The sequence below is a fragment of the Colletotrichum gloeosporioides genome (assembly GCF_011800055.1).
Source record: "Colletotrichum gloeosporioides strain Lc1 chromosome Unknown consensus_12, whole genome shotgun sequence".
Classification (NCBI taxonomy): domain Eukaryota; kingdom Fungi; phylum Ascomycota; class Sordariomycetes; order Glomerellales; family Glomerellaceae; genus Colletotrichum; species Colletotrichum gloeosporioides.
The window spans coordinates 268,136-294,383 of NW_025544657.1; the positions used below are offsets into that span (position 1 = coordinate 268,136).

The following is a 26,248-nucleotide window of genomic DNA, read 5'->3' on the forward strand; positions in this document are numbered from 1 at the left end:
GCTGTGCCCGCCGTAAATCGGCGCTTTTACGAGAACGAGTTATCTCGTCTAACGCCAGACAAGCTTTCTGCAGCGGAGGTCGCCGCGCGCGAAGTTGGCAAGGTTGTCTGCGTCTACTAACCCGTTCTCGGCTAAGCGATAGTTTCAAGTCTTGCCTTGATATGCGCGGCCCAGCCTGGACTCGTGGCCGACCCTTCAGGGTCCAAAGTCCCTTTGAGTTTATGCCGAGTCTTCTTACCGTATTTTACTAAACATGGCAAGTATTGCCTGTGGGGGTAGTACGAGTCAACTGTGCTGAGGACTGTTGTCAGACCTGCATCAAATGTAACGGCAAGCACGGCCAGACTGGGCGGGGAGCAGGCGAAGCCGATGAATACGTGTAAGTGTCTTGGGAGGATTCTAGACCGGCGATTTGCCTCAATTCAGCAGCTATCGGTGTTGCTGCCTGGCTATGTAGTGCCTTGCTCAACGTATGTTGCCAAGTGACATATGATATTGTGATACAACGCTGAGGAAAAGTTAAAATCACAGCCCACATAGGAATAGGCCGGCGGTAAGGGACTTCGGGTGTAAGGCAGCTTCCAGAACCGCGGTCATGTTGAGGAAGTTTCGTAGTATCCAGTAAGAAGGTAGACATTACGATAAACGTAGTAAACACGATTCAGCTAGTGCTTCGTCAACCGCAATCATAAAATGACGTCCGTCCTCCTTCGTTAAGACTTGAAGTAAACGAAAGGTACCGCTCGAAAACAACAAGCGTCACGATGGACATCAAGGACATCATCGACATCATCGACCAGGCACCGGTCCCGAGATATGTCTTACTTCCCATCGGGGCCATAGTGCTTTATGTTGTCTTCAAGGTGGTCTACAATTTATACTTCCATCCCTTACGCAAGTTCCCTGGCCCTGTGGCAAACAAGCTTAGCATCGTAAGCACCACCCTTCAGATCTTTGTTTGGCTACATCACTGACATTAGTAGATCCCCCATCTGTGGTCAGTGTTCAAAGGAAAGCAATCCTATGAGCTACTCAGACTCCATAGCAAATACGGTGAGTGCCTGATCATCATCATAGCACAACCACCGCCAGCACTGATGACTGATCGTTGATGTCCAGGCCATGTCGTCCGTTACGGACCAAACGAACTCAGCTTCAGCTCAGCCAAGGCGTGGAAAGATATCTACGGCCCTCGCTCAGGACACCAGCCCTTCACCAAGGGCACCTGGTATGACGGTCTGAGCATCTACGCCGCCCAAGATATTCGCTCCATCATCACCGAGCGCGACCCTGTGAAGCACGCTGCGATGAGCCGCCTGTATGGCGGCGCCTTCTCACGCGGTTTTCTGAACGAGATGGAGCCCATGATCATCGACTACATCGACCGCTTCGTCGACTACGTCCGCTCCAAGACGGCTGATGGCGGCACCGTGGACCTGACCTTCGGCTACAGCTCCATGACATTCGACATCATCGGCGACCTGGCCTTCGGGCAAGATTTTGGCGCCATCGGTTTGGAGGAGCCCCACAAGTTCATCCGCGAACTCAACGAGTCTTTGGGGTTCACCAGCTTCATGGAGGCGGTCAAGCGCTTCCCGCCTCTGGGGCCCATCGGCCGCGTCCTCTTACGGAGCCAGGTCGAGAAGCTCGAAGGCATCGCGCGGAAGGGCGGAGATTTCGCTCTGGAGGTCATGAAGAAGCGCGTCGCAGAGCAGGACACCACCACACGCAAGGACTTCCTGACCAAGGTGCTGCAGCAGCGCGCCGAGTCCAAGATGGACATCTCGGAGATCCAGCTCGCCGCGCAGTCATGGGACTTCATCGGCGCGGGCACTGAGACGACGGCGGCGGTTATGACGTCTACGACTTACTATCTCCTGAAGGACAGGGACCTTCTAGCCCGCGTCACCGCCGAGGTGCGGGCTGCTTTCCGTACCAGTGCCGAGATTACGAATGCGTCCGCCGAGAAGCTGGAGCTCCTCCATCGCGTGTGCCTCGAGGGCTTACGTCTCCCGACGGGAGCGCCGCCCATCCTGCCGCGTCTGGTGCCCAAGGGCGGCGACACGGTCGATGGATATTTCCTTCCTGGAGGCACCCCGGTGACCATCGCCCCGATGGTCGCGGGGCTTCATCCCGACAACTTCAAGGACCCGATGGTGTTCAACCCGGATCGATGGTTGGGCAAGGGCGGGGACATTTTGGAAGCCAGCCAGCCCTTTTCGCTTGGTGCCCGCGGATGCGGAGGAAAGCCGTAAGTTCCATGACTCCTCGAGCTACCCGTGCATAGGAAGTAAGACTAATGCCTTATTTTACAACTTTAGTATCGCCTGGATGGAAGTGCGTGTGACGCTGGCCAAGATGCTCTGGACGTTCGACATGGAACTGGAGAACCCTGACTTGGACTGGATCGGGAAGGATTTCGACAACCTGCCGCAGTACGCTTTGTGGGTCAGGCAAAACCTGCACATCAAGGCTCGGGTGGCTAGTCACTGAGGTTGCCTCTGTTTTTAATCAGTCGAGGTCGTCGGAGGTTGAATGTATTATTGATTGTGGCTGAAGAGTCGATGGACTGGGATGAAGTTGGGTTGGTTGATGGATGTGTTCCATGTAGATTGATGTCTACATAGACGGCGTTAATTGCGAACATCTTTAGTCCCCGCTCAGTCAACGGCGAGAGTTCCAGTGTCCATATGAGGCATTACAAGGTGAAGTGGCTCGTTCTTATATCATGAAACGTCTTATCAGCATTTGGCATCTTTTATTGTTAAAGAGGTCCGCAGACCTTTTTAATACTTCTGTTGATTGGGATACAACTCACTTGGGGCGATTTATGGCCTCAATCCAAAAGCTGTAACTCCTCACGGCTGGCAACTCCAGACGACCGAGCAGCATTTCCAACATCCGCCAATATCACTTTGCGCCGGCACTCTTTCTTGACGATTCATTCTGGGGAAGCCTTAGTAAAGATTCCAAGGGCCTTTTCATTCAACGTTCTCAAGAGCAATGCCAGCGCTTTGATCGTGCATTGTTTTGAGGTGACGACTTTGTCGCAAAGCTGTCCATTAGCAGCAACTCCAGCAGGGCCTGAAAGTAGGAACACCTTAATACATGCATCTCCAGAGGCCTTCCACAGCGTAAAGCAGCCTCTTCACCTACGTATCATAAGGTAGTCAGACTAATTAAGAACGACCTGACCCCTACATATATAGTTTTACCTATCATAAATATCATCCTATAGCAGCTGAAACCCGCATTCTCTTTCCTCCATTCAGAAGCTGTACTGAATCTTTGCCAATCCGCCGTCTGATGCCATCAGGCTCACCGAGTCCCTGGGCAGCCTGTTCCCTCACATCCTTGTCCAACTCGATCCAAAGCGGTACCAGCGCATCGTCTTTCCGAGGCCGTACGTCGGGCATTCTTGCCGTCCTGATCATCTCGGCCACAAGATAAAAGAAGGAGAGCAGCACCACAACTACCTGAAACGTGATCCAGGGCCATCGCACGACGATGCTGATCTGGTTTATGTATGAGGTTCCTTGGTACCAGGCGCCGCGCATCGAGTTTGGGGTGGAAGTCGCACGGATATCGTTAGATAGACTTCGAGCGACCTTAGCGATGAACGAGTCCATATTGCCAAAGGCTTCATGCAGAGCCTGTCCGCGCGTCGTTCGCTCATCATAAAACGAACTGCCCGCCTTATACCTGGCTATAGTTGCATTACCATTGAGGTCCCAGATGGTGAAGGGCTCAATTACTGTGAATTCCTCGTCCGGATCTGCGGACAATGAGTCTGGTAGGTTCTGAAAGGTCCCTCGGTCAGAGTCAAAGTCAAAACGTGCTTCACTCCATGCTCCGACAACCTCCTCCCTTAAGATGCCTGCGTCTACACGCGCTTGATGGGCCTCAACGCAGTACCAGAGACCGCAGTGATATGCCTGAGGGTCTTTCGGGATGGGATGATTAGCCCAATCTGACTCATTGAGGAAAGTCCCAATGACCGCAAACTCGCCGAATATTAAGCGGTCTTCTCTGGGACCTCCGGGAAATGGGACCCCGTCCGTTTCGCCCGTGGACGTCAGTGTCTGCATTGTGAAATACTTATACTCCAGCTCGTCTTCGACATCATCGATATCGATATCATCGCAGGGTCTAAAACCAAAATTGGCCCCCTCGGATAGAACAACCCCGCATGAGCTTGGATCCCGGTCAAGGACTTTGACACGGCTTGTGGCGTTGTCACAAGCGCCACAGATACCAATGGTAGGGATGATTGGCCACGTACAGTTCCCCGTCGGACAGACCACTTCCAGGAAATTGACATGGTCGGATAGAAATCCCACGCTCAAGGCAAGATCAGTGGAGAATGGCACTAAGTATCGGTTAGCAACGGTGTATCGTGGGCACTGCGGTTGATATGGAGGAGTTACGTACATCCTGTTGATCTTCCACTTCCATACGCTATCGCCGTACGGGGGAACACGGGCCCAGGGGCTGGAACACCAGAAGCTTCCAGATCCGGGACATTGTCAATTCGCACCGTTACCAATTGCTGAGCAGAGATGCCAATGCCCAGGGTGGCAATGGTAAGGATTCCTCCCAGACAGGCAATGTGTCTATGAAGGCGCTCATGACGTCAGGTTGAACACAAAATCAGCAATGTAAGAAGAGGCGTATGGTACGTACGTGCCCTTGAACCTTGCTAGAACCTGCAGACTGCCGCCCATGCCTCTGGATGCCGCTTCGAAAGCGGCGACGTCTTCTAGGCGATAATCTCCATTGCGCCCCGACATAGCATTCCATTTAGACTGGGCAAGGCAGGCTGCTATGGGAACCATGAGAGCGGACCGACAAAACGTTGCCAGTATGGCAATGAGACCATTGAGTGTCAAACTTTGAGCGGTCCAGCTGTCCTGGAGCTTCCCGTCGTAAAGGGAGAGGACGACGACCTGTGCGATGAGACAAATTGTTGCGAAACCGCAGCTAAGTATCTCGAAATACCACCATCGAAGGAACGAGCCCGAGCTCGCCGTCGTTGTTGAGGCTGTTGTGAAGAGCTCCTTAGTTGACCCGTCGACTTGGTGTGCTTCAATCTCGCTTGCATTCTTCCGCCCGGCTAGACGCCCCTCAGACAGAAGGCTTTCAGATTGATGTGGTGAGAGATTGTCGTCAACAGCGGCCTCGCGGGTTGGCGGCCATAGGTGAAGGTCATCTTGTCGCCTATGGATGTACGATGTTACTACGCCCATGGCTTTTGCGGCAAGTGCAAGTGAGAGACTGTAACCGGATGATGGTCGAGAGACATCACCACGCCATCGCGATTCGCGAAGGTGGTAAAAGCGCGGCAATATAAGCATCAGACAGGAGAGCGCGACCAACAGGGGAACATGCATGAGCGGGGGGCCAGGCTAGTTTACTTAAGCACTCTTTGCCTCCAGAACCCGCTGACACAGAGAATCCGATTGGTGATAGCCCTGAATATTATTAAATTTTCCCTGTTATGTGCTTTTCAGCCCTTGTCCAGCTCCAGTTGCGTGTATGTACCCGATCTTCGAAGTGTGCAGGGGGGAGCCGATTCTGGATGCACTTCCGAGTCCCAAGCCGCCCCAAGCCACTAGGAACACAGAGAATGGGCCCATTTAGGCGTAATCCGAGATATTTCAGGCGGGGCATGCAGACTGTTAGGGTTCTACTTCCTTGATAAGGTCATTTTAAGGCATGCCACACTTGGCAAGGACTCCACGTGAGGCAAGCTGGCAGAAACACAGCGTCAAAACGTGCGTGCAGCTACATCCCGATTTGTTTTTCCCAGGTGCAGTGATAACGTTCGGCCACGCATTGCTAAGCATACCGTCCCGTGAATAGATAGAACCAACAGTCGGCTCCACCGGCGGAATTTTGAAAGGAGGGACGTGTGGTTCGAAAACTGTTGTAAGCGCGCCTCATCCTTAATGGGCAGGTCTGAGTGTGCCCCAAACCCTGTGCCAGATAACAAGAGTTTCGGACCTTAGCCGAGCCTGTTTTTGGCACAGTTGGGTTGCTGACATCTGGCGAGGCTGCGGCATCATCAAAGGTGGGTGCGGGTACCTGATTGAAGCCCTGCATGTAAGCCCCCAGACGTCTTGCTGCGCCTCGTCACCGGGAAACCAACAACAGATTGGTGCCCCTGCTAGATCATTCGGCGCAGGATAGCCCTTCGTGTAACCAGAACTTCATTATAGCTCAAAATAGTTCTAAAAACACCATCTATCCTTAACACTCTCAAGCTCCACGACATCAGTCACGAGCAGCCGCTAGAGCCGGTGGCCACAATCCGTGAGAGTGGATTGATGGTTCTAAGAAATGAATGAACGCAGCGGGATTCCTCGTGTATGCTGGAGAAGACAACTTGAAAGCTGCTCAGGGCAGGTTTCGGTGTTTCTTATGGGGCATGCCAAATTCAAATTAGAGAGTCCGCTTCACCATGACTACCACAAATTCACACACATAATCCCCCTAGACTTTCAGGCTTTATCACGACATAAAACAATCCAAAAAGAACAACCATGATCAACGCATCATAAAGCTTCACGGCGTCGATGATGGGCTGCTGCTAGAGCGTGGCCACGATCTGACCAGAAGTCATTCCTCCAGCGGCTACCCTCTCCCTCCACAAGCGCAGAATACGCTTCCACTCCGGCTCGCGCTTCTCTTCATCCTCAACCTTTTCCCACTTCCCAGACGCAAGACGCCTCCATTGCCCCTCCCTGTCGAAGTCCGTCGGAGGCTCCTTTGCGAACACCTCTTCATACTCTCTTTCCCTCCTGGCCTTCTCCTCAGCCTCAAGCAGGGCCTTTGCCTCCATGGACCCGTTCTGTCCGCGCCAGACCTTCACCCGCTTTCCGGACGCGTTGCGTTCCCAGTGATAGATTAGTTGCCAAGAACAAATATTTGGAATCAACTCAGTTCCCTGTGTGCCTCTCGCACTCGCCAAACTCTTGCTCCCGCTCATTCAACGTGGCACCACAGTGGTCGCATGATGGCAGCCTCTCGGCCTTGCGCTTACTGCCGGTCGTCGTTTCAAGGCGTCTCGAAGGAGCAGATGCATCAGACATGATGACGGATGATGCATATGTAATCATGCAAAACGCTTGCGAAAGTCCAAAGGGCATTGATTCCACATTTGTCCCCCGACATGAACCAACACAGCCTGGCGGCGCGTCTTCAGCCAACAAACAGCTCCTGCAGCTCTTATCGATAAGGCCCGAGCTTACTGAGGAGGCACGTCACGTGGATAGCTCCATGCAGATTACGCTACCTATCCGTACAGATTACCCCTCCACCCAGAAGGATCTCCGAATCCCGGCCCCGATTTGTCATGCACTCCAGGTCCCCGCCACAGGGGACGCCCGGCGAATGAGAAACCCAGATGGTGACTTCAACGACTTTTTTTCTGCTCTCTTTTGCTGCCGCTGCTGTCTCTGCCGAATGCTCCAGAGGGGGCGACTCAGTTGGAGGGGCGGGCGGTGACACGAGGTTCCGGTGCTTTGGAATCGGAAGCATGACGCAGGGTCTCTTCTATATAACTTCAGTTTACAGCCATATCTCATTCTCCTGTTAATCTCAATTGCGTCTCTGCTAACCAAAGAATCTCGTCAATTTCCCGTGAAACATCCAAAACAAAGCTTCTCGCATCAAACACCCCCGTCGCCATACCGCCCAAAAATCACGACCTGGATCCCAGACCCCGAAACCCCACCGCGCAGCTCCAGCAGCTCCAACCGCCGCCCCTCACCACCATTCTGCGCACCCTCGCCCTCACCCTCCTCCTCGCAATCTTCCTCTCGTCCACAATGCCCTTCTCCTTCCTCACCCGCTTCACCCGCCCCTTCACATCCACCACAATGTCCCTCGCCGCCAACTCCTCCACCGGCGCCGCCCTCCCTCCGGGCGCGCAAAAGGCCACCATCGCCGCCGGCTGCTTCTGGGGCGTCGAGCACCTCTACCGCAAGCACTTCGCCCAGAAGGGCCTCATCGACGCCCGCGTCGGCTACATCGGCGGCGACCTCTCCAACCCGACCTACCGCGCCGTCTGCGGCGGCGACACCGGCCACGCCGAAGCCCTGCAGGTCGTCTACGACCCCGCCCAGGTCTCCTACCGCGCCCTCCTCGAGTTCTTCTACCGCATGCACGACCCCACCACCGCGAACCGCCAGGGCCCCGACACCGGCCCGCAGTACCGCAGCGCCATCTTCTACCACGACGACGAGCAGCGCAAGACGGCCGAGGAGGTGACGAAGCTGGCCAACGAGCAGTGGTACAAGGGCAAGATCGTGACGGAGGTGATTCCCGCGGGGCAGTGGTGGGATGCGGAGCAGTACCACCAGCTGTACCTGCACAACAACCCGAGCGGGTATGAGTGCCCGAGCCACTTTTTGAGGACGTTCCCTGAGCTGCAGGGGTGACTAGTGAAGGATGAGGGAAAGAGCAGGTTGTGACGATAGAGAGTAACAGGAGCGATGTGATTGGGATTGGGTCTTTCTTTTAACATGTGGATCATGATATCAAGATGGGGACGGGAAGGGATGATCTGGCTGGGTTCCGCCGAGATGGTACTGGCTGGGGTATGATAGCGTTCAACCGCTTTATTGACAATGATGTTCTAGCAATGAACTTTGCTTAGAACTTTGGGGAACCTTCGAGTTTACATTGCTATGCGAGAAATGCTGCGTAAACTGATACTCAGACAATTGCAAGGACCTCTTCTTGTCCAAAACTGTTGAAGACTGTGTCGCGCCATTCGGAAAACCGGGCCGCAGCCTCACGCTTGTCCATAGGAGTTAGTTGATAGTCACGATTACGTCCAGTAAGCAGAACCAGTGTCTTGTTTTCAACCCTCGTGAATGCACAGCCTACTCTCGAAAAGGTAGCCATATCCTTCGATGAATGCTCGACCCTGTTGGTCGCCGTGGTTTCTTTGGTTTCTCGGCAGAGAACGAGACCAAATAAATCCCACCACAGGCCACTGTAACTTTCACGTATAGATAGTGGCAGAAAGTAAACCGCAGGGAGGGCCTCTTCGGAGCAAAGCCTAACATCTTGCTGCAGAGGCGCATTGTTGATCAGGCTTTCGTCAGCCAGCGAGATGGAGCATCTCCCCGACACTGAGTGGGGACTCAGATCTAGAGTGGCCAGGCACAGTCGTCCACGCAAGGCAATGCGACCACCAGCGACCATGCCCTTATCATCTGAGGTAAGTGGGAAGCAAGTCGAGCTTATGATCTCGACCAAAGAATAAGACGTGGCGTCGTACCCACGCCATCCTATATTGCTACTCCCGACGGAAGCCCAGGACCACGTCGGAGGTGCCGATAGCAATGTCCCTCGAGCTAACGTCGGCTGCAGTCTGGGCTGAACCGTTCCACATACATACCAATGAAGCCCTCCTAGGATGTCCGCTTCCCAAATCCCAGCGAGGTAAGACCCAGACGCAGGCAACCGTCGCTGGAAAGTAGTAGCGATGCCTGACAATGCAGGGAGCCGGTCAGCCTCGGAGGTCAGCAAGCGAGGCGCATACAACCCCACGATCTTGTACCATGACTGATAGCCCAAGGATGAATCTACCGTCCTGAACAACCAATCGCGGCCAGAAATACCCTCGATGGAGTGGTTGAACTCCTTACATTCACAGGAGCTCCTACCTCTTTCGTCTTCGAAATTCAACTCACTCTCCGTGAAATGTAACATCAATGGAGACAAGATTCTTTCTTGGAATGCCCAGCCCCGGTGTAGCAGAGGCATCTTGGTCGGTTTGAGGGGATCAAACCCCGCCGAACTTCCGTAGGTCGCATCAGAGCGAACGTAGATGGGATATTGCAAGCCAGGGAGCTTGATCTCATGAACTCCGCGCCGAAGTATAGGTTCACTGCCAGTGTTTATAAAAAGCCCCTGATGCCCATCGGTAGCTCCCATGGCGGAAATAGTCAGATGAGCATTCGCGTATACTGATGCCATTCGAGAAGCCTCTACAGCCCAGTCCTGCGCATCATTTTGCACGATACACAGACAATCAATCCAGATGTAGCGAATGCCCAGATGTTTGGTGAGGAGCATTGCATCTTTGAATGTCTTTGTTAGGTCTGCCCACGGAATCGACCGAGAAAAAGCGCCGATAGTTTCCGTGGTAGTCTGCAGCATTTGGGCGGCCATGTCTGGCGAGCCCCAACAGTGACTCAAGGCGACGTAGCGTACATCATCCTCAAAGGTCTGTGCAATTGATGATGTCTCGATGAGGCGAATTTCCAGTGGTGCTGCCGGCCCTATGCTGCCCTGAGGTTGATCGTCGTGTAGCATTACAAGACGGGCAGGCAAGACCAGTAGTTCTTCATGATCTTGCAGCATGTAGGACAGCCGCTGATCGAATGCATCTTCGACAAACAGCCGCACTTGATCCAACGACGGTAAGTGGCCACTCCAAGGTAGAGAGGGTATTGCATCCCAAGGGCAGGGTTCTCCTAGGGTTTGTCTTGTCATTAGTTTTGAGCCTGTTTGAGTCCCTGTGTGGCTGTACGGCGCGACTATACCTTCCAAGGTGTGAATCAAATAGGAATGATCCTCTAAACGGAGAAAAAGACCGACTGCAAACGGACAGCTCAAAGGACGATTCAAGTAAAACCCACATCGACCTTCCATGTCACCTTCTCCTACACACAGCTGGTCTGTATGGCAAAGCCGCCCCCAAACATCTTTGAGGAGCGCGCATGATAGGCATCCGGCTGCTGCAGTAGCATCCAGCGACTTTGCTTCCACGAAAAGACGCCGATATTTGTCGAAAGGTTCGTAGCCGCTTAGCTCTCGAGCGAGCTCTAGTTGCCGCTTAAATCGATCTGGCTCGTTGAAGAAGTATCTTGGAAGTCGGAGGTCATAGCAGACAAGACAGGGTACATCCGGTTCTGTCTCATTTTCTTCCATCGCTTGAAGCTGGGCATCAATTTCTTTGGAAAGGCGGCTCGAAAACACTTTGCAGCGTTGTTTCAGAAAGTTTGTGGGATCAGAGTAAGAGGTAGGACTTTAAGAGAGGGGTATCGTGGAAGACAAGGGGGTAGAGTAGGCAAGTGGAGGAATGGTTAGCATGCATGTCAGATGACATTGCTATCAGCCAATAAGGTGACTCGCACCTCACGGCTTTTCGAATCCCAAGGCATACTGCGGTACCAAGCCAAGATATCAGGTCTTTGCGGGTCAGCCTGACCGGGTACGGTATCCCGTGCGATGCGACTGGACTGCATCACAAGGCTAGCTGGTTTGTATCCAACAACCTTGTTCGGAAATTGCTCGACCCTTTTAGTGAATAGTGAAATTGAAGCCGGCCTGGATTTTGATGTCAGCTCCAGGTTTTACCTGTACTTGCCCATCATACCATAGCAATGGCCTCTACCGGTGGCGGGCGGCTAATCCCTGCCGCTCCTTCGAAATCTCAAGCATTGATCGAACCACCCAACTGAACTCCCATGGATTGATAAAGTTGCTTGCCTGGCCCTCTTTCACCTCTATCCCGCAACATTGAAAATGGACCTGAGGGCATATAAGGTAGTGTATGTCGTCTTGCGGAGTTAACTACTGAAGGCTATGGCCTCTCATTCTTTAATTTCCGCCACAATCACCAGGATGCCGATGTGTGCACTCATGTTATCAAGTTATCAAATTTTTATTGATTGGTAATTGTACAAACGCCAGCTCCTCGCCCAAAGGCGTCTTCGGAGCTGTTCATCATGAGAGGGGTTTCGTCGCCTCTGTCCTAAAACTATTGCAGCAGAGAAGAATATGAAGCCTTTTCTGCCGCGGGATATTTTTTAAAGTACCACTGCCGTCCCCTGTGTAAATAGGTTCACCATCTTACACTCCTCCAACCTTCCACACATAATCGTCTACTTCCTGCGGTTGTTCTGCATCATCAGAATCTGCACCATCCTCACGAAGATGTTGATGAAGTCGAGCTCGAGCGCAATGCTCTCGTTGACCGCGTCCTTGCGGATGACGCCGCGCTCCGCCAGGCGGGCGTGGTGCAGGATCTTCTGGACGTCATAGAGGGTGAAGCCGCCAAAGACGGCAAGACCGCCGTAGAGCGAGATGCTCTCCGTGATGGCGAGCGTGCGGATGGCGGTGGCGGGCAGGATCATGGGCGCGAAGCTGGAGGCGATGACGACGCCGAGGCCGGCCAAGAGGGGTCCGCCGATGTAGAGGTACTTGTCCTGCTTAGCAGTGGCGCCGACGATGGAGAGCGATCCCATCATGGCGACGGTGTAGAGGCCGGCACGGGCGAGGAGGGCACCAGGGACCATCGTCAGGAGCGGGGCGATCATGGCGGCCTGGGTCGCGTTGAAGGCCGTCCACATGGCGTACTTGGGGATGTAGCTGTGTATCGTCAGTTGCTGCTCTGCTGAGTCTCGACGAGGGTGCGACTTACTTGTCAGGAGAGATGGCACGAGTGCCGTACATGGTACCGAAGCTCAACGCCAGACCACCGAGACCGACGACCCACGGGTTCGTGACCATCAGGCGGTAGACGAATCCGCTCTGGATCATCTGCCTGGCAGATAGCGCGATGATGCCGACGCCCAGACCGGTGTGCAGGAAGGTGTCGTTGAGGTACTCGCGCTCGTATACGGGCATGCCGCCGTCGTCCCTCGTCTCGCGGTTGAAGACGGCGTTGATGGCGACCAGGGTGCCGCCGAAGATGGCGCCGCCGACGAGCATCTTGCGCAGCGGCGAGGCCTTCTCGCCCTGGACGGGGGTCGCCTGCTGCATGTAGCCGCGGGCGGAGTTGCGGAAGGCATTGCGGGCGGTGAAGAAGGTCGAGGTCGTCGCGCTCGTCGCTGTCCTCCTGGTGAGGGGCGTCTTGGGGGTTGTGTGGATGGCTCGGGTGAGCTGGGGGATGCGCTGCGCCAGGCGCGGGGGCGCTTGGCGGATTGCCATGCTGAATGACATCTTTGCTGGATGTGTGAGTGTATGTGCGATGTATCGTGTCGAGACAAAAGAGACGGTCCTCGAGGAGTGAGGATGTTAAAAAGAGGTTTGGCGATGGAGATTTGTTGCCGTCGGAGGCAATGACGAATGACGTTTCTATGCTCTGCGGCGTGGAGGCGGATGGAAAAGCTCGGGTGCCTTCCCGGAGCGGTGATTCTGCTTAGCTAAAGCTTTTTTCTGGTCATGTGAGTGGTTCGGAGGGAAGGTGGTGGAATTTCCCGTACGTTCTGCGCGGTGCAGCGGGTTTCCTCGCATTAACTCCGACCGGTCGCAAGCGGATTTTGGAGTTTGCAGGCCAGCTGGCAGACATGGTGACTCAGCAGAGACAGCTGGCAAAAGCAGGTCCCGGAAGTGATGGCGAACATCGCGAGATCCGGACGACGAAAAGCATCTCGTCGCTCTCGATCCGAAAATAGAAACAACAGGCAAAATGAGGCTGATGGAGGACCGACTGCCTTACATAACCCAACGGCACCAGCCTTCCGTGATGATTCCACGCGACTCCGTATCCGTTCCCCAGAAAGCCAGCGCTTATGACGGAACCACATTATAGCAGTACAGCTGACTGAGCATCCGAATCCCCAGTCTCATCGTCACACTCATCAGCCACCTTCACAGAAAAGCTCACAATTCCAAACCATCCCATCGCGAACACAAATCACCACAAAAGTCCTTCCTCCCCCCCTTCAAATCTCCAACAACCACCTGAACCATAGCACCGCCACCCCATGAGCCTAAACCACGCCTAGAACCTGTCACCCCGTCCTAACCTCGGAAAGACTAGACAGACCTGCGCAAATGAAAGCCACCCTCGACATGCCGTGTAAAGAAAAGCCACCAGTGTCGCAAAAGCGCCCTGCTACCCCAATCGAGCGCCCCGAGGCAGCTTCAGTCCGGACGGCTCAACGGCTTCTTGGGATTGATCCTACCTCATCTCAACCGTCCCAAGGTGTGCCGACCGATTCTTTTCTCTGTAGATTCCCGTTGCGCAGTAATCTCGGTGGTCCGGTGTAATGGGCGCCCAAATTACGCCGGCCGGCTCGTCAGTAATCACGAACCACCAAGCAAAAAGTAAGTCGTCCAACGAAAGAAAAGACACATCGGACGAGTCGCAAACCTGCCAGCAGCCATGAATAACCAATAATACCACCCACTGCGATTGCAAATTTTAAACTCGGCCCTATCACGGCGGCAGACCACCCTCCGAACTCCAGGAACCGTCCACTAACAAACCCATCCCGCAGTCGACTCAGCAACTTCGGCCGTCTGGCGTTGCAAAAGACTAAGCCAATGGTGCCAGGCCCAATCTTCGCGATCTTCAACGTCATTCCCGCGTCAACCCACAAACGGCAAAGGGCGCTGCTGCACTCCACACGAGCTAAAATCAGCGTTACGGCGCCCAGTTCGACTGTAACCCAGCCAGCACCAGCACCAGCACCAGCACCACGCCAACTCCGCCCGCCGGTTGTGAAGCCGTTCTGTTTGGGAGTGCCGCTGTTGCGACACATGATCGCCCTCGGTCCACGACGGTTCCAGGGCGGGAAGTGGGCTTTAACATTCTCTCTTCAGCCTCCAACGCAAATCTTTCGAGTTTGAGACTCGGAACCACACGTCGCTAGGTCTGACGTCCAACTTCCTCTGCATCAATTCCCATCGCACTTTTTGTCCGCGGGGGAAACCACAATGACTTCACTCTCTCCGCAGACCTGACTCGAACCCGTCGTCGAATTGTGCCTTGGACCTTGCCGGGGCTGATCTGCACAGCACCAACAAGGCCCTGTTCTGCATCGGGGCTTTCCCCCCCAACTCCGCCCCCCGTGCCTCTCTCTGTAATGCCCGCTCAATGATCTTCCAATAGCGCCAACAGCGCTGCGACGAAAGGGCCATCGGACAGTGAACCTGCATGAATCTCCAAAGTGTAAGCTTAGGTAGCGCCCCGAGCTACCTTCCCTTGGGGGTGGTTCAACGGCCCCATTATCGTGCCTCCGCCCCGCACGGGTCGCAGCATCAAACGAACGACCGAGCCGGGCCCCCTCCCACCCCCAACACCTGTCGTCTCGTTTTCTCAGGCTTCGGATGTTTTTGCTCTGCGTCGCCTGCTGCTTTTCTTATTTTTTTTTCGCGCCGGATGCGACGTAACATCATCAGTAAGACCAGTCCTGCAGAATCCCTCTCTTCCCTGGTTCCTGATTCGGACCCCGTGTTGTGGATGGCAATATGCCAGGATTGTCGGGAAAGGGGGGTCGCGTTGGTTGCTCGCTTGCTCTCTATCCATAGCCGTACGAGTGCATATTAATTGAACATAAGACCTTCCTTCGACGACCTAAGAACCAGAAGTAGAAAAGTCGCCTGCACCAACCGACCTTTCTTTTTTTTCCTCCCTCCCGTCTTTGTGTACAGCACTCGTTTCACGCTTCGGTTTGTGGCTGTTTAGGTGGCCCCTGGTGATTCCCGCCAACCCCCAACGGCGCTCGTTAGGTCCTCGGCCATCCTTTGCTGTATGCAAGTCAAATTCGTTCAAGAACTCGACCAAGTCCGGCTCTTCGTCCGTCCGACCGTTCGCTCGCAAGTCTATAACACTTCGGCCTGTCGCAACTGCTCTCATCACGATCCATCGCAACACTCTCAGACATAAATCACGACCTGTCCTTCTGTGTCCGGCATTAGCAAACAACCCACAATACACCCTCTCCCGACAGATCACACCACAACCATCAACATGAAGGTCACCGCTCCCATCTCCGTCGCCATGCTGGCTGTCACTGCACTGGCCATGCCCGTGTATACCGAACAACACCCCATCGCCGTCGAAGGCAGTGGGAGCTCTGCGGTCGAAGCTGCCGCAACACCAGTGCCGACAAAGCCATCAGCCGGCAAGGCGCAAGCTTCCGCGATCGACTCGGAGGAACTCACTGCCTCGCTCAAGGCGATTTTCAATGAGCAAGAAATGCCAAAGGATGGCCGCGCGTGCTTCTGCGCCAACGGCTCCATCTGCTGCAATACCGGGAAGGGTCTCGACTGCACGCAAGGTCTCTGTGGCATCTGAAATGGAGCCCTGGGACACTTTCCCGGCGACGATCACCACTCCGGTCCCCAGTATCCACATCGGACTACCGGGTGGGGCATGCGGCCGGTGCACCAGTCTGCGACCCTCGTCATCGACGGGGACCGTCGCCGTGGAGGTTCGCTCCGGAGGATGACCTCGTCATTGTGGGCCCCAGCCGTCGCGTCGAGACACAACGAACCATCCGACTGGATAGTGTCGCGGTGTCGGCAATGCGACTTCAGGCAAGCCACTGGCAGAGGTGGTCCCGGGTGTGCCTAAACCTCCGGCGGGCCATGACTAGAGACCGACAACGGGCTCAAGGATTCGCGCCCGTGGGATGCGCGTATACCGCGACGGACGTGTCGAAACAACTGCCCCTTTGGGACCACAGTCTAGCCGGTCGCGTGAGGTTGCAGAGAGAAGAAAGAGAGGCCATCACATGACGGAAGATACCTTTGCTGTGCATCAACAACCAGCACCATAGGGGTTCAAGCATACCCGGGCCTGCAGTTCGTTGGTGCAAATGTGGCGGCACGTTGCCGCGGCTATTGAAGATAGTCGTCAAACCAAGCTGACGATAAACTTGGGGTGGGATGTCAAGCAGCTGCCAGTCTATTAATCTCTAATTCAACACGTGCAACAATTGGTTGTCAAGCAATTTTCCCAGTTGCAAGTGAACCTTCGTGGGAGAAGGTGGTTTTTCTCAAGCTCGTAATCGTACTGATGGTGAAACTGGCTACAACCTCACAGTCGAAAGCTAACCAAAGAAAAGCGCTAGCTCATCGGGGCTTCAGTCCAGCCAGCCTCTCCGACTGAGCAGAAGGCCTGACTGCCCGGGCAGCAAAGCCGGCACGCTTCCTAGACCTTGAGTTTGCTGGTCTCAGTAAACACTGTCGAAGATGAAGATGTAGAGATGACAATGGGACGCGGCGGACGAATCCACGATAAGTTTGTCACCAAGGGGTATTTCTCAAAGGCTCATGTGCCAGGTGTCAGCCGGTCCGTACCGGGAACATCGATGGAGCAGGTCGGCCCTGGGCTGACCAGCGCGACAGCCCGGCCAGAACAATGCAGACGAATGTTGATATACCAGAAAGTGTCCTCAATAATCTGCGCTTCAGCTCTAACTTCGTCGGATTGAGCGGGTACCGAGTACGGGAAGGGAGCATGGGCCGCGCAAACCGAATCTTGAAACACTACGCCGCCGATATGTCGATGAGATTGAGGTCAATGTGCGGGTGCGGTCAGGATTGCTGCGATTCGACATCGTAGCCGGCACGTGAAGGCCAGGGATGCCCCATTCATGAAAGCTTGCTCTCGTTGCTGGCTCCCATGGCAGCTGCGGGGTTCATGATACTGGAGCTAGAATGATCGATCAAGTCCCCTGTCTGAGAGCTCAAAAGCCGGTGTGCACTTGGTAGTGTCCAGTTGACGGCCGGCACTATCTTAGCGCTTGGCACTGATAGGGAAACGAAAGCGACAGCGGTCAAGAAAAGTGCATGGTGCGACCCTGAGCGAATGGGCGAAGGAGAAGTCTTGTGAAGTGTTCTGTGCGGCTTTCTAGAAGGATGTTAGAATCTCGTCGACACGTGGTGGAAAGGATAAAAAATCGCGACGGCGGTTAGATTGGGGGAGCTGGGCGGCGTGTGTGAGAGCTGCACCGGTCCGCGGTGGAATTATCGGATTGCGGTGTTCGACCGGTGACCGACGGTCAGTTATGCCGCCACGAGGAAAAGGGTGCATGTTGCCCAAAGTGTCCCGTCTTTTTATGCGAGCAGTCGCGTGTGGTTGGAAGCTGCGTCCGTCGTTCATGATTCTACTGCAGTTGGTGCCCAAAAGGTGTTCCTGGTCGCGTTCCAAGGGCATGGGAGATGTGTTTCACCACGTAGAAGTCTAAGTAAAGATTCTTTGTGGTGTTTGCGTCTCTGGGAGCAGCAGGTGATCCGACCATTGGGCTGAGAACAGATTCCAGCGACTTGATCGCTGCCTCAAGTTCGTCCACTCTGAAAGTGTGGCCACAGAGCCGCGTGGCTACGGCGTTACATTAGCTGATGTATGAGGGCAAGCGATGAGAGATGAATCATGTCGAAGACCTTGGGTTGGGTCCAAAGGCAAACCGAGGTCGATTATTGGCAGATTGGAAACGAAACAGCCGGACTTGGGGAATACTAGCTCGTCAAAGCCTTCGGGGCCTCAACGTTTGGCTTTTCGGGCCGGCCGTGATGTTGGAAGACCAGTTCGAGCCGGGGCGTGTGGGTATTGGTTTTCGCGTGTGGGTGTAGGGGATGCGCTTCTGACAGGGAGAAAAAAAAAAGGAAGCAAGGAAAGAAAAGACGAGACAAAAAAGAAAAGAAAACGCAGCCCGAGGATACGGGTGGGCAGGTGCATCAGCGGCGCGGGTGCGGCTGCAGACGTTGACGGGAGGAAAGAACAAAGAAAGAACCTGACAACGGCCGGGGCAAGAGCGTTTTGCCAAGACCCGCACCAGGGCGGATTGAGGCGTGGGATGGAAGGCAGATTGCAGCGTGCCGCCCAGTAGAAGGTTCAATGGTGCGTGGCTGCTTCCTGCTATCCTTAGTACAGTCATTTACTTCCTTCCTCTTCACACTATCTTGCCTTCTCTTGCCTTACCTATGCAAAGTACCTTATCCTGGGAGGGCAGTAATGGATGGGTGTGCGCCTGCCTTCTCTTCTTACCTATTGGAGGCAATTCATCATTGGGAAGGATCGCGTGGCCATGTGGCAGTCGCGAGCCAGCCACCAGACGCCCTTTCCATTGGATCTTTCCTTCATAGTCCTTGTCCTCGCCGGCAATCTGCAAAAAAGGCAGGCCCTTCCCAAGAGACCACATGGCAATTGCCGGACTGCAATGCAAAACAAGACGCAATTTGCAACTTTCCCTCTTTGGCCAACCACCGAAATCTCGATGTCGCGAACTCTTCCTTGCATGTGGTTTCGAAAGCTACCTCCCTGAGGTGTAGGGAATGGGTTGCCCTTCGTCAACTCAATTCAATTCGCCCGTTGACCGCCGTAGGTCAGCGGGTTGCAGCGATGGGCGGCACAGCTATTCCTCCGTCCTTCCAGTTCCTTCCGCCTTCTAGAGGGCTTCCATGACCCTTCCACGGCCCTTCCACGCATCCCTCCCTCCCATCAGCCGGTGCCTTGCCCCTCCCCTGGGCCACCATCCCCCAGCTTCATCGCCAGCAACGACATGGTTAGCCGGGTGCACCCTCTCCTCCATCCGCTGTGGACTGGCCGCTTCAATGGACCGTCGCCTTTCGGGATCGTTTCGTGCCCCGTGCTCGCTCTTTCGGCCCCGATGAGCCAGGGGCCCCAGCCTGCAAGTCTGAGACACACGGTGAGATGGCGCTCCACTCACACATGCGCTTCTGGTCCCGGCCTCTGCGGGCTGGGCTTACCTGGGAAAGACGGGGAGAGGTGACCTCAGAATGGAGTCTGGTTGAAGGCTGGTTCCTGAAGCGCCTTGGGGAGATGAGGGGGACAAAGGCCTACCCAGGCACAGGGGAGATGGGGGGAATCTTTTTCTGGCACGAAACGCTCACAGATGGACAGATTGTCGCCGTTGCCATCGTTTTCGTTATTCGCCGCTGCACGCTCCTCTTCTTTCCAGTCTGTCTCGTCCGCCCTCGGCCGTCTACAGACCACGCCCAAATGATGCGAGCCTTGCTTGGGTCAAATCGCTAGGGTCGCACGACTTGATTTGCCTTTCGTCTCAAAGCCCAACCGGTCGCCACCAGATGAAAAAGTTTGCGGTCCGATTCTGGCTTCGACTCTGCTTCCGCGTCTTCACATCGCCCTCACCCTGACGATGTGAGTTTATCATGTGCCGTGGCAAGAGCCGGCAGCTCTCGGCAATGGGCGCCACTGCACTGCCAGTATGCGGCCTTCTAGAAGCTCCAGTCGTTGCAGATCGCATGAGTGTGCGATTTGAGATGTGGGACGTGGGATGGGAAGCAGATGAACCTGTGGGAGGAAAGTCAAAGGTGAGTTTTGAACTTTTGATACCGTACGGCCGGGCGGAGTGGCGGAGCTTGACATTGGCACAGAGAGGCGGATGGATCCAGACCGCAGGCTCAATCGAAGCTGCTTGGAACAATTCGGTATGGAAGTCGAAGTCGAAATGGAAGCCAGCATGGAAGCCGCGTGCCAGAAGCCGCAGAGAACAAAGAAACAGACGGCTAATCACCCGTTTGATTTGTTTTTCTCCGGCTCCCCTGCCATTAGCTCCCTCAAGCTGCCTCTAGCTACGGGTCCAGCGGCCAGTCTAGCAGCAGACGGGAAGGTTGCGGCGGTTCTGGACACGCCCTGGTGGCCTAGCTTGCGCTACCTTATTCATGCTCGCACGTCACACCGGCGACCGGAGCAGTGCGCAGATTCAAGTCGCATCTTACTGTTGCTGTCGCCATCAGCCAGCCCTAGACCAACGTCTCACGAGGTTGGGCTGAAAGTCTGGCGACCAGGCCGACTTGAGCCTCGCAATCTGGATGATATGCTCGGCGGATACCATTTGTGCGCAGTTCATCGCGATCGTCTCCTCGTCTCCGGAGCCTCGCACTGCGGTAGACTTCCTGGCTAGCAAAGTAAAGGGTGGCTCGCTACGCTAATGATGGCGGCCGACGAGCGTCACCGTCTGGCAAGCTTCGAAGGTGCATCGCCTGCCCTCCACCAGCAGCAGCAGCGGTACCATGTGTTTGTCACCACCCAGTCTGCTGTACTCCGTACGCGGCATGGAGTTGGTGTTGCTGCAGTTTGTCTGTCGCATGTCCCTCGCAAGTCCTGGGGGCCCCCAGCTGGGAACGAATCCAGGGTTTGGGACGTGGAAATGTGGTGATACGTACGTACGTGAAAGGCAGACATACACTACCAAACAATAGAGGCAAAATACTTGCAAGAACAGGTAAGCTCCCTTTCCCCTGCTGACCTTGTGTGGGTTCCATGATGCCGACGAAGAAACATTTTACGGCCCTTAGGATTTGCTTAGTATCCGCTACCAATGGTGGTACCAGAGTCAAGAACTTCATCTCTCACCGGCCGCCACCACCACGAAGCTGAGGAGGAGGAGGGGGTTTGAAGCCCAAGGGCAACCTCCTCGCTGGCGGGCAGTTTAAGCTTTGGCTTTCAGTCACTCGCAGGTCTCTTTTCCCTGCCAGTGACGCGCTCGCAACCCCTGAGACAGGCTTCCCCTGTGTCCGTGCACCGTAGCCTGGTACGCTGTTGGTACCTTCCCCGTCGGCCGAGCCCCACCATCCAAGCGTCATTGTCGTGGTGCTGGCGCAGGTGCAGTGCGCGTGGTAGGCAGGTAGGCTAGAAGTTGTATGGGTGGGAAAATGAAAAGGGAAGGGGCAAGAGAGACAGGAGGGAGGTGACCCTTGGGCTGTCAAGCTTGCAGGGCCTCCCGCTGGCGGTTTCCTTAGCAGGCTCTCGTATCTGCTCTCTGTTTTGCACGCATTCTGGTACCTCTTGCCTACTTAGCTCACAGCAACCGAAGGCAAGAGCGATGCAGGGCAGGGCAGGTGCATCTCCACCTCCATTGCGTCGTTGCTTCTGTTTCTGGCGGCTGTTCTTGCTTCTCTGGCAATCGCTCCTTCAGTTTTTAGTAACAATGGAAGGCAGGCAGGGCAGGCAGTACCCGTACAAGGTTAGGTAGTAAGGCAGGTACACTGTACTGTACCTGCCCGGTACTGCTCCCGCTGTCTACCTGGTAGCGTCGCTGGGTCTCCTCTTCTGGAACTTTACTAGTCCCTGCCCTTGCGACGCAACTGCACTGCACCTGCCGCAATTGCACTTCCAGTGCCTCCTGCTCCTGCACCCTGCGCTTGCGAGAAACGTGAAGGAATCTTTCCCCACGTCCCCGTCCCACGTCCAGAGTCCCACGTCCACGCCCACGTCCACGCCCGCCCACTGCGCTCACGTCCCACCACCAGCAGTCCTCCTCCACCACCACTACCCTACAACCACCACCTTCCTCGTCTCGGTTGCCCCAGGCCGGTTCCCTTCCCAGTCACGACCGCCTCTTCCTGTCACGGCTTCTTCCCTTCTTCTTCATCACCCTGTCCCATCGCGGCTGGATCATCTCCAACTCCAATTGTTTGTCCACCACCGCCTCGAAAACGGCCTGCGTTGTGTTCGACACCGTCCGCTTCCGCCGCCTCTGTTTGTTGCCTCCGACTCCGCGACAGCCACCCCAGCAGCTTTCGTGCCACCGCCTTCGCCATTCCTTTTCCGCTCATTGCGGCCAGCCGAAAAACACGCGACGGCAGCTCTGCTCTGTTCATCAAGGCAGCATACACCGAGAAGCAACTCCTGGCTCTTCGCCATACATTTTGGTGAGCCCTGAATGGACTCGTCCGGTTGATTTACGGCATCGCAAACTAACAGTGTCTCGTCTCTTCTGCAGCCGGAACCACGCCGCTCCAACAAGCTCTCCGCGAATCCGACGCCCAGTGCCCACGACTCCTCCGTCGCTGCCTCCATGCAACGAGCCCGTGGTACTTTTGCCGCCACCAAGAAGACGTCGTCAGTCCGACTTTTCAGTCAATCGCTGTCGAACAATCCTCCCTCCGAGCAGCGGTCTCGTGTGATAGGATCTGCGACACTCTGTGTCGTCAACATCCCCGACCCTCAGATCTAGAGCTTCCAAACGCCCCGCCGCAAGCCACGCCCGACGTGTGCTCCCCACCGCCGCGAGAAGAAACATTAAACGCCCCAAACGAAACGTACATAATTCCTCGGGTATCACGACGCCTTCTGTAAATATCGACATACCTCGTTCGCAGAACACACCTTCAAACCGTCCCGCAACGGCAACGAACGTCATTTCCGGGGACCAATCGACGACCGCGAACTAGAACAACTACAAACCAGCGACGACACCGCACACGGGCAAGGAGGACTTCTCCCTCCGAACGCCTCGCGAAGCACAGGCGACAGCTTGGGTGTGCATTGGCGAAGCCCTGTTAAAAGCTTTGGCCCTCTGCCCTGCCACTGGGGTGGAGAGCTTAGCCGGCAAGGCACACCGGAAACCTGGCGTCGACACGACCACGCACGCGGCATCCCTCCCGGACCATGAGGCGGAATCGCTCCCCGACATCACCATCGCCCTACCGGGCTCTGGCTCATGGCGCTGGTGCCGCTGGTCCAGGCGGGCTGCCTGACTCCCTTTCCCTCCTCAGGTCCTTCAATTCAGACTCGAACCCTACCCGGCCCATGCGCCCGTCTCCATTGACCGCCTCGACCATCCGGGATATGCCGCTTGATCTGGTCGACCGCATCAGATCGTTCCCTCTGTTTGTCTCCGCACCAGAAGAGTTCCTGGCTGCGATCGGTAATCATATGCGACCGCAGGTTCACGCAGCACAGGACCACATCCTCACAGAAGGCGATGACGCTCGGGCAATGTACTGGTTGGTGCGAGGTGTCGTGGCCGTTACTTCCCGAGATGGTGAGGCTATCTATGCTGAACTCAAACCCGGTGCCTTCTTTGGTGAGATTGGAGTGCTTATGAATATCCCCCGCACCGCAACCATCATTGCTAGGACAAAATGTCTTCTCGTGGTCCTTAAGAAGGAGGATCTCCAGGCCGAGTTGCCAAAGTTCCCCGACATGGAAAAGGCAATTCGCCAGGAAGCCCAAGAACGATTGAACATTCTCAAAAAGAAACGGCAAGAAGGTGGCCAGCCTTTGAAAAGCCCCTCGTCGCACATCAACGGGCTGCGGGAACCGGCGCCGGGTGAAGTTTCGACAGGCGAAGTTGGCACAATCAAGGAGGGAACGGTCGTCAACTCGAAAAAGAGAAAGTCGCCTAGTCCAGGAGCTATTGAGGATCCTGCAGCCGGGAGCGCGCTCGGAAGCGGTTTCGTCAACGTACGCAAAACCCTGAAGGAGCTCCCGCTTTTCTCGACATTACCCCCAGACATCCTGCACTTCCTCGGCTTGAGCGCTCAGCCGAAGACGTATGCACCTTTCACGGATATCATCCAACAAGGCTCCGCTGGCAATGAGATCTTCTTCATTGTTCGTGGCGAGGCTGAAGTCATACATGAGGCACCTAGCCCCCACGAACCGTTCAAGAAGCTAACGCGGGCGTCGTACATACGTCCGAGGTTGAAAGCTGGCCAATACTTTGGAGAGGTGGCAAGTCTTGGTCTGTCAGAGGGGCGCACGGCCACTGTTAGGGCGATTACGACGGTTGAATGTTTAATGATCCCGGGGGATGCATTGGATAAACTATGGAGCCGATGCCCACCGGATATCAAGTCGCAGGTGGAAGAGACGGCACGGAAAAGATACAAGAAGTCGGACGATGATGTTGAGATGGCGGACGCAGACCCCAGAGAAAGGACCAGCAAGTCAGACCCTCCTACCCCGACGACGCCAAAGGCTCTTCCCCACATCGCCTTCACGACCCCATCCAAGCCGGCATCTCCTACGAAAGACGACGATACAATGGAGCCGAAGGACCCCGATCCGTTTCTGAGCGTGGACATGGAAAATATGCGGAATAGGCGACGCAACTCCCTGGCCCCTCCTACCCCGCAATCCGATACGTCGTCGCCTACAGGGGTGAACGGCTTCCGGGTACACCAGCTCGACTCAACACCCCTCCGTTTCTCCGTGCCCCAGTCACCTCCCGACTCGGAGGTCCAGGTGCCTGTTAAGCGAGCTCGAACGCTGCCTCGGCGACCGCATCCGGCGCAAATCCCTGCGCTGCCCGACGATATGCTCGTCGCTGTTTTCCGGTTTTTGGATATTGCCGAGCTCATGCGTGCACGGCTTGTCTCTAGTCATTGGCGCAAGCTCCTGACGACACATCCCGAGGTGTGCCTGGATTTGGATTTATCAGAGTATAACAGACGCGTCACGGACATGGCCATCAAAACCTCGATCGGGCCTTTTGTTGGTACGCGGCCCGAGACCATCGACATTAGCAACTGCTTCCACATTACCGACGATGGGTTCCGTTGTCTTTGGGAGAGTTGCGGTCGTAACGTAAAGCGGTGGAGAATGCGGTCCGTTTGGGATGTCTCTGCTAACCAGATCCTGGACATGGCCGAAAATGCAAAGGACCTCGAGGAGGTTGATTGGAGCAATTGCCGCAAGGTTGGCGACAACCTTCTTGCGCGTGTCGTTGGCTGGGTTGTTCCCGAGCCGCCACCGCCGCCGCCGGCCAGCAAACAAGTCGTCATCTCCAGCTCCAACGCAAAGGCGAAGCCTCCAAAGGCCGTGGCCCAACAAGCGCCAAGACTGGCCAACATCCCGAAGCCAGGGACGATCATCGGATGCCCCAAATTGAAGCATCTCAACCTGTCATATTGCAAGCACATCACTGATAGGTCAATGGCACACATGGCGGCTCATGCATCCAACCGCATAGAGTCTCTGTCGCTCACACGGTGCACATCCATTACGGACGCCGGTTTTCAGTCATGGGCGCCCTACCGGTTCTTGAACCTGTCGCATTTGTGCTTGGCCGATTGCACCTATCTCTCCGACAACGCCATCGTCGCTTTGGTTGGCGCTGCCAAGAACCTTACGCACCTGGACCTTTCCTTCTGTTGTGCACTTTCAGACACCGCTACCGAAGTCGTGGCTCTCGGCCTGCCGAATCTCCGCGAGCTTCGCCTCGCCTTTTGCGGTAGCGCCGTCTCCGACGCCAGTCTACAGTCTGTAGCTCTCCATCTCAACGAGCTCGAGGGTATCTCAGTCCGTGGCTGCGTCCGTGTCACCGGCGCCGGCGTGGAGAACCTACTCGAGGGCTGCAGCAGGATACAGTGGGTTGATGTCAGTCAGTGCAGGAACCTTGAGCACTGGATCCGTAGCGGAGGCGTGATGAGGTGGGGATTTGACGAGCGCGGCGGCAACGGCTTGTCTCCCGGTCAAGTCCCGCTCCCGCTGCCAAGCCCGAAACCGACGACGAACCATGTCGGTCTCGGGGGACGGCCACATGCACTGAGCATCCGCCGTCGGGCAAGGAAGCCGGTTCGCTTCATTGTGGAGAAGGGTGTATTCGGTCTTCGATAATTTGGATTGTGACGAGGGGATCAAGCTTCCCTGATGATTTATGAGAGACGTTTGTACGATGTGGCTGGTGCAGAGATTTTTCATTATTGGTTTGCATAGAGAAGGACTTTGTCATAGCTGCGAGTTTGACTTGGGGCTACGGATTACATATTTGGGTAT

General features: G+C 55.3%; 8 protein-coding genes across 8 annotated transcripts; 4 read left to right on the plus strand and 4 right to left on the minus strand.

The window, feature by feature from the left end:
* Window positions 1–764: 764 nt before the first annotated feature.
* Window positions 765–2,493, plus strand: GCG54_00000428 (Versicolorin B desaturase; the record flags this gene model as incomplete). Its single annotated transcript, XM_045400566.1, has 4 exons — window positions 765–932; window positions 984–1,053; window positions 1,120–2,251; window positions 2,322–2,493. The coding sequence occupies 4 exons, from the start codon at window positions 765–767 to the stop codon at window positions 2,491–2,493; spliced, it is 1,542 nt and encodes a 513-aa protein (XP_045269541.1).
* A 734-nt stretch (window positions 2,494–3,227) lies between these two features.
* On the minus strand, window positions 3,228–5,246 carry GCG54_00000429 (uncharacterized protein; the record flags this gene model as incomplete). Its single annotated transcript, XM_045400567.1, has 3 exons — window positions 3,228–4,369; window positions 4,432–4,613; window positions 4,684–5,246. The coding sequence occupies 3 exons, from the start codon at window positions 5,244–5,246 to the stop codon at window positions 3,228–3,230; spliced, it is 1,887 nt and encodes a 628-aa protein (XP_045269542.1).
* A 1,343-nt stretch (window positions 5,247–6,589) lies between these two features.
* GCG54_00000430 (uncharacterized protein) lies at window positions 6,590–6,841 on the minus strand (the record flags this gene model as incomplete). The annotated part of the gene is made up of 1 exon (XM_045400568.1): window positions 6,590–6,841. One exon carries the CDS (start codon window positions 6,839–6,841, stop codon window positions 6,590–6,592), a length of 252 nt encoding a protein of 83 aa, XP_045269543.1.
* A 988-nt stretch (window positions 6,842–7,829) lies between these two features.
* Window positions 7,830–8,441, plus strand: GCG54_00000431 (Peptide methionine sulfoxide reductase MsrA; the record flags this gene model as incomplete). Its single annotated transcript, XM_045400569.1, has 1 exon — window positions 7,830–8,441. The coding sequence occupies one exon, from the start codon at window positions 7,830–7,832 to the stop codon at window positions 8,439–8,441; it is 612 nt and encodes a 203-aa protein (XP_045269544.1).
* Window positions 8,442–8,718: 277 nt separating this feature from the next.
* On the minus strand, window positions 8,719–10,185 carry GCG54_00000432 (uncharacterized protein; the record flags this gene model as incomplete). Its single annotated transcript, XM_045400570.1, has 1 exon — window positions 8,719–10,185. The coding sequence occupies one exon, from the start codon at window positions 10,183–10,185 to the stop codon at window positions 8,719–8,721; it is 1,467 nt and encodes a 488-aa protein (XP_045269545.1).
* Window positions 10,186–11,903: 1,718 nt separating this feature from the next.
* Window positions 11,904–12,963, minus strand: GCG54_00000433 (uncharacterized protein; the record flags this gene model as incomplete). The annotated part of the gene is made up of 2 exons (XM_045400571.1): window positions 11,904–12,390; window positions 12,443–12,963. The coding sequence occupies 2 exons, from the start codon at window positions 12,961–12,963 to the stop codon at window positions 11,904–11,906; spliced, it is 1,008 nt and encodes a 335-aa protein (XP_045269546.1).
* Window positions 12,964–15,721: 2,758 nt separating this feature from the next.
* On the plus strand, window positions 15,722–16,048 carry GCG54_00000434 (uncharacterized protein; the record flags this gene model as incomplete). Its single annotated transcript, XM_045400572.1, has 1 exon — window positions 15,722–16,048. One exon carries the CDS (start codon window positions 15,722–15,724, stop codon window positions 16,046–16,048), a length of 327 nt encoding a protein of 108 aa, XP_045269547.1.
* Window positions 16,049–23,134: 7,086 nt separating this feature from the next.
* GCG54_00000435 (cAMP-dependent protein kinase regulatory subunit) lies at window positions 23,135–26,089 on the plus strand (the record flags this gene model as incomplete). The annotated part of the gene is made up of 1 exon (XM_045400573.1): window positions 23,135–26,089. One exon carries the CDS (start codon window positions 23,135–23,137, stop codon window positions 26,087–26,089), a length of 2,955 nt encoding a protein of 984 aa, XP_045269548.1.
* Between the last annotated feature and the right edge of the window lie 159 nt (window positions 26,090–26,248).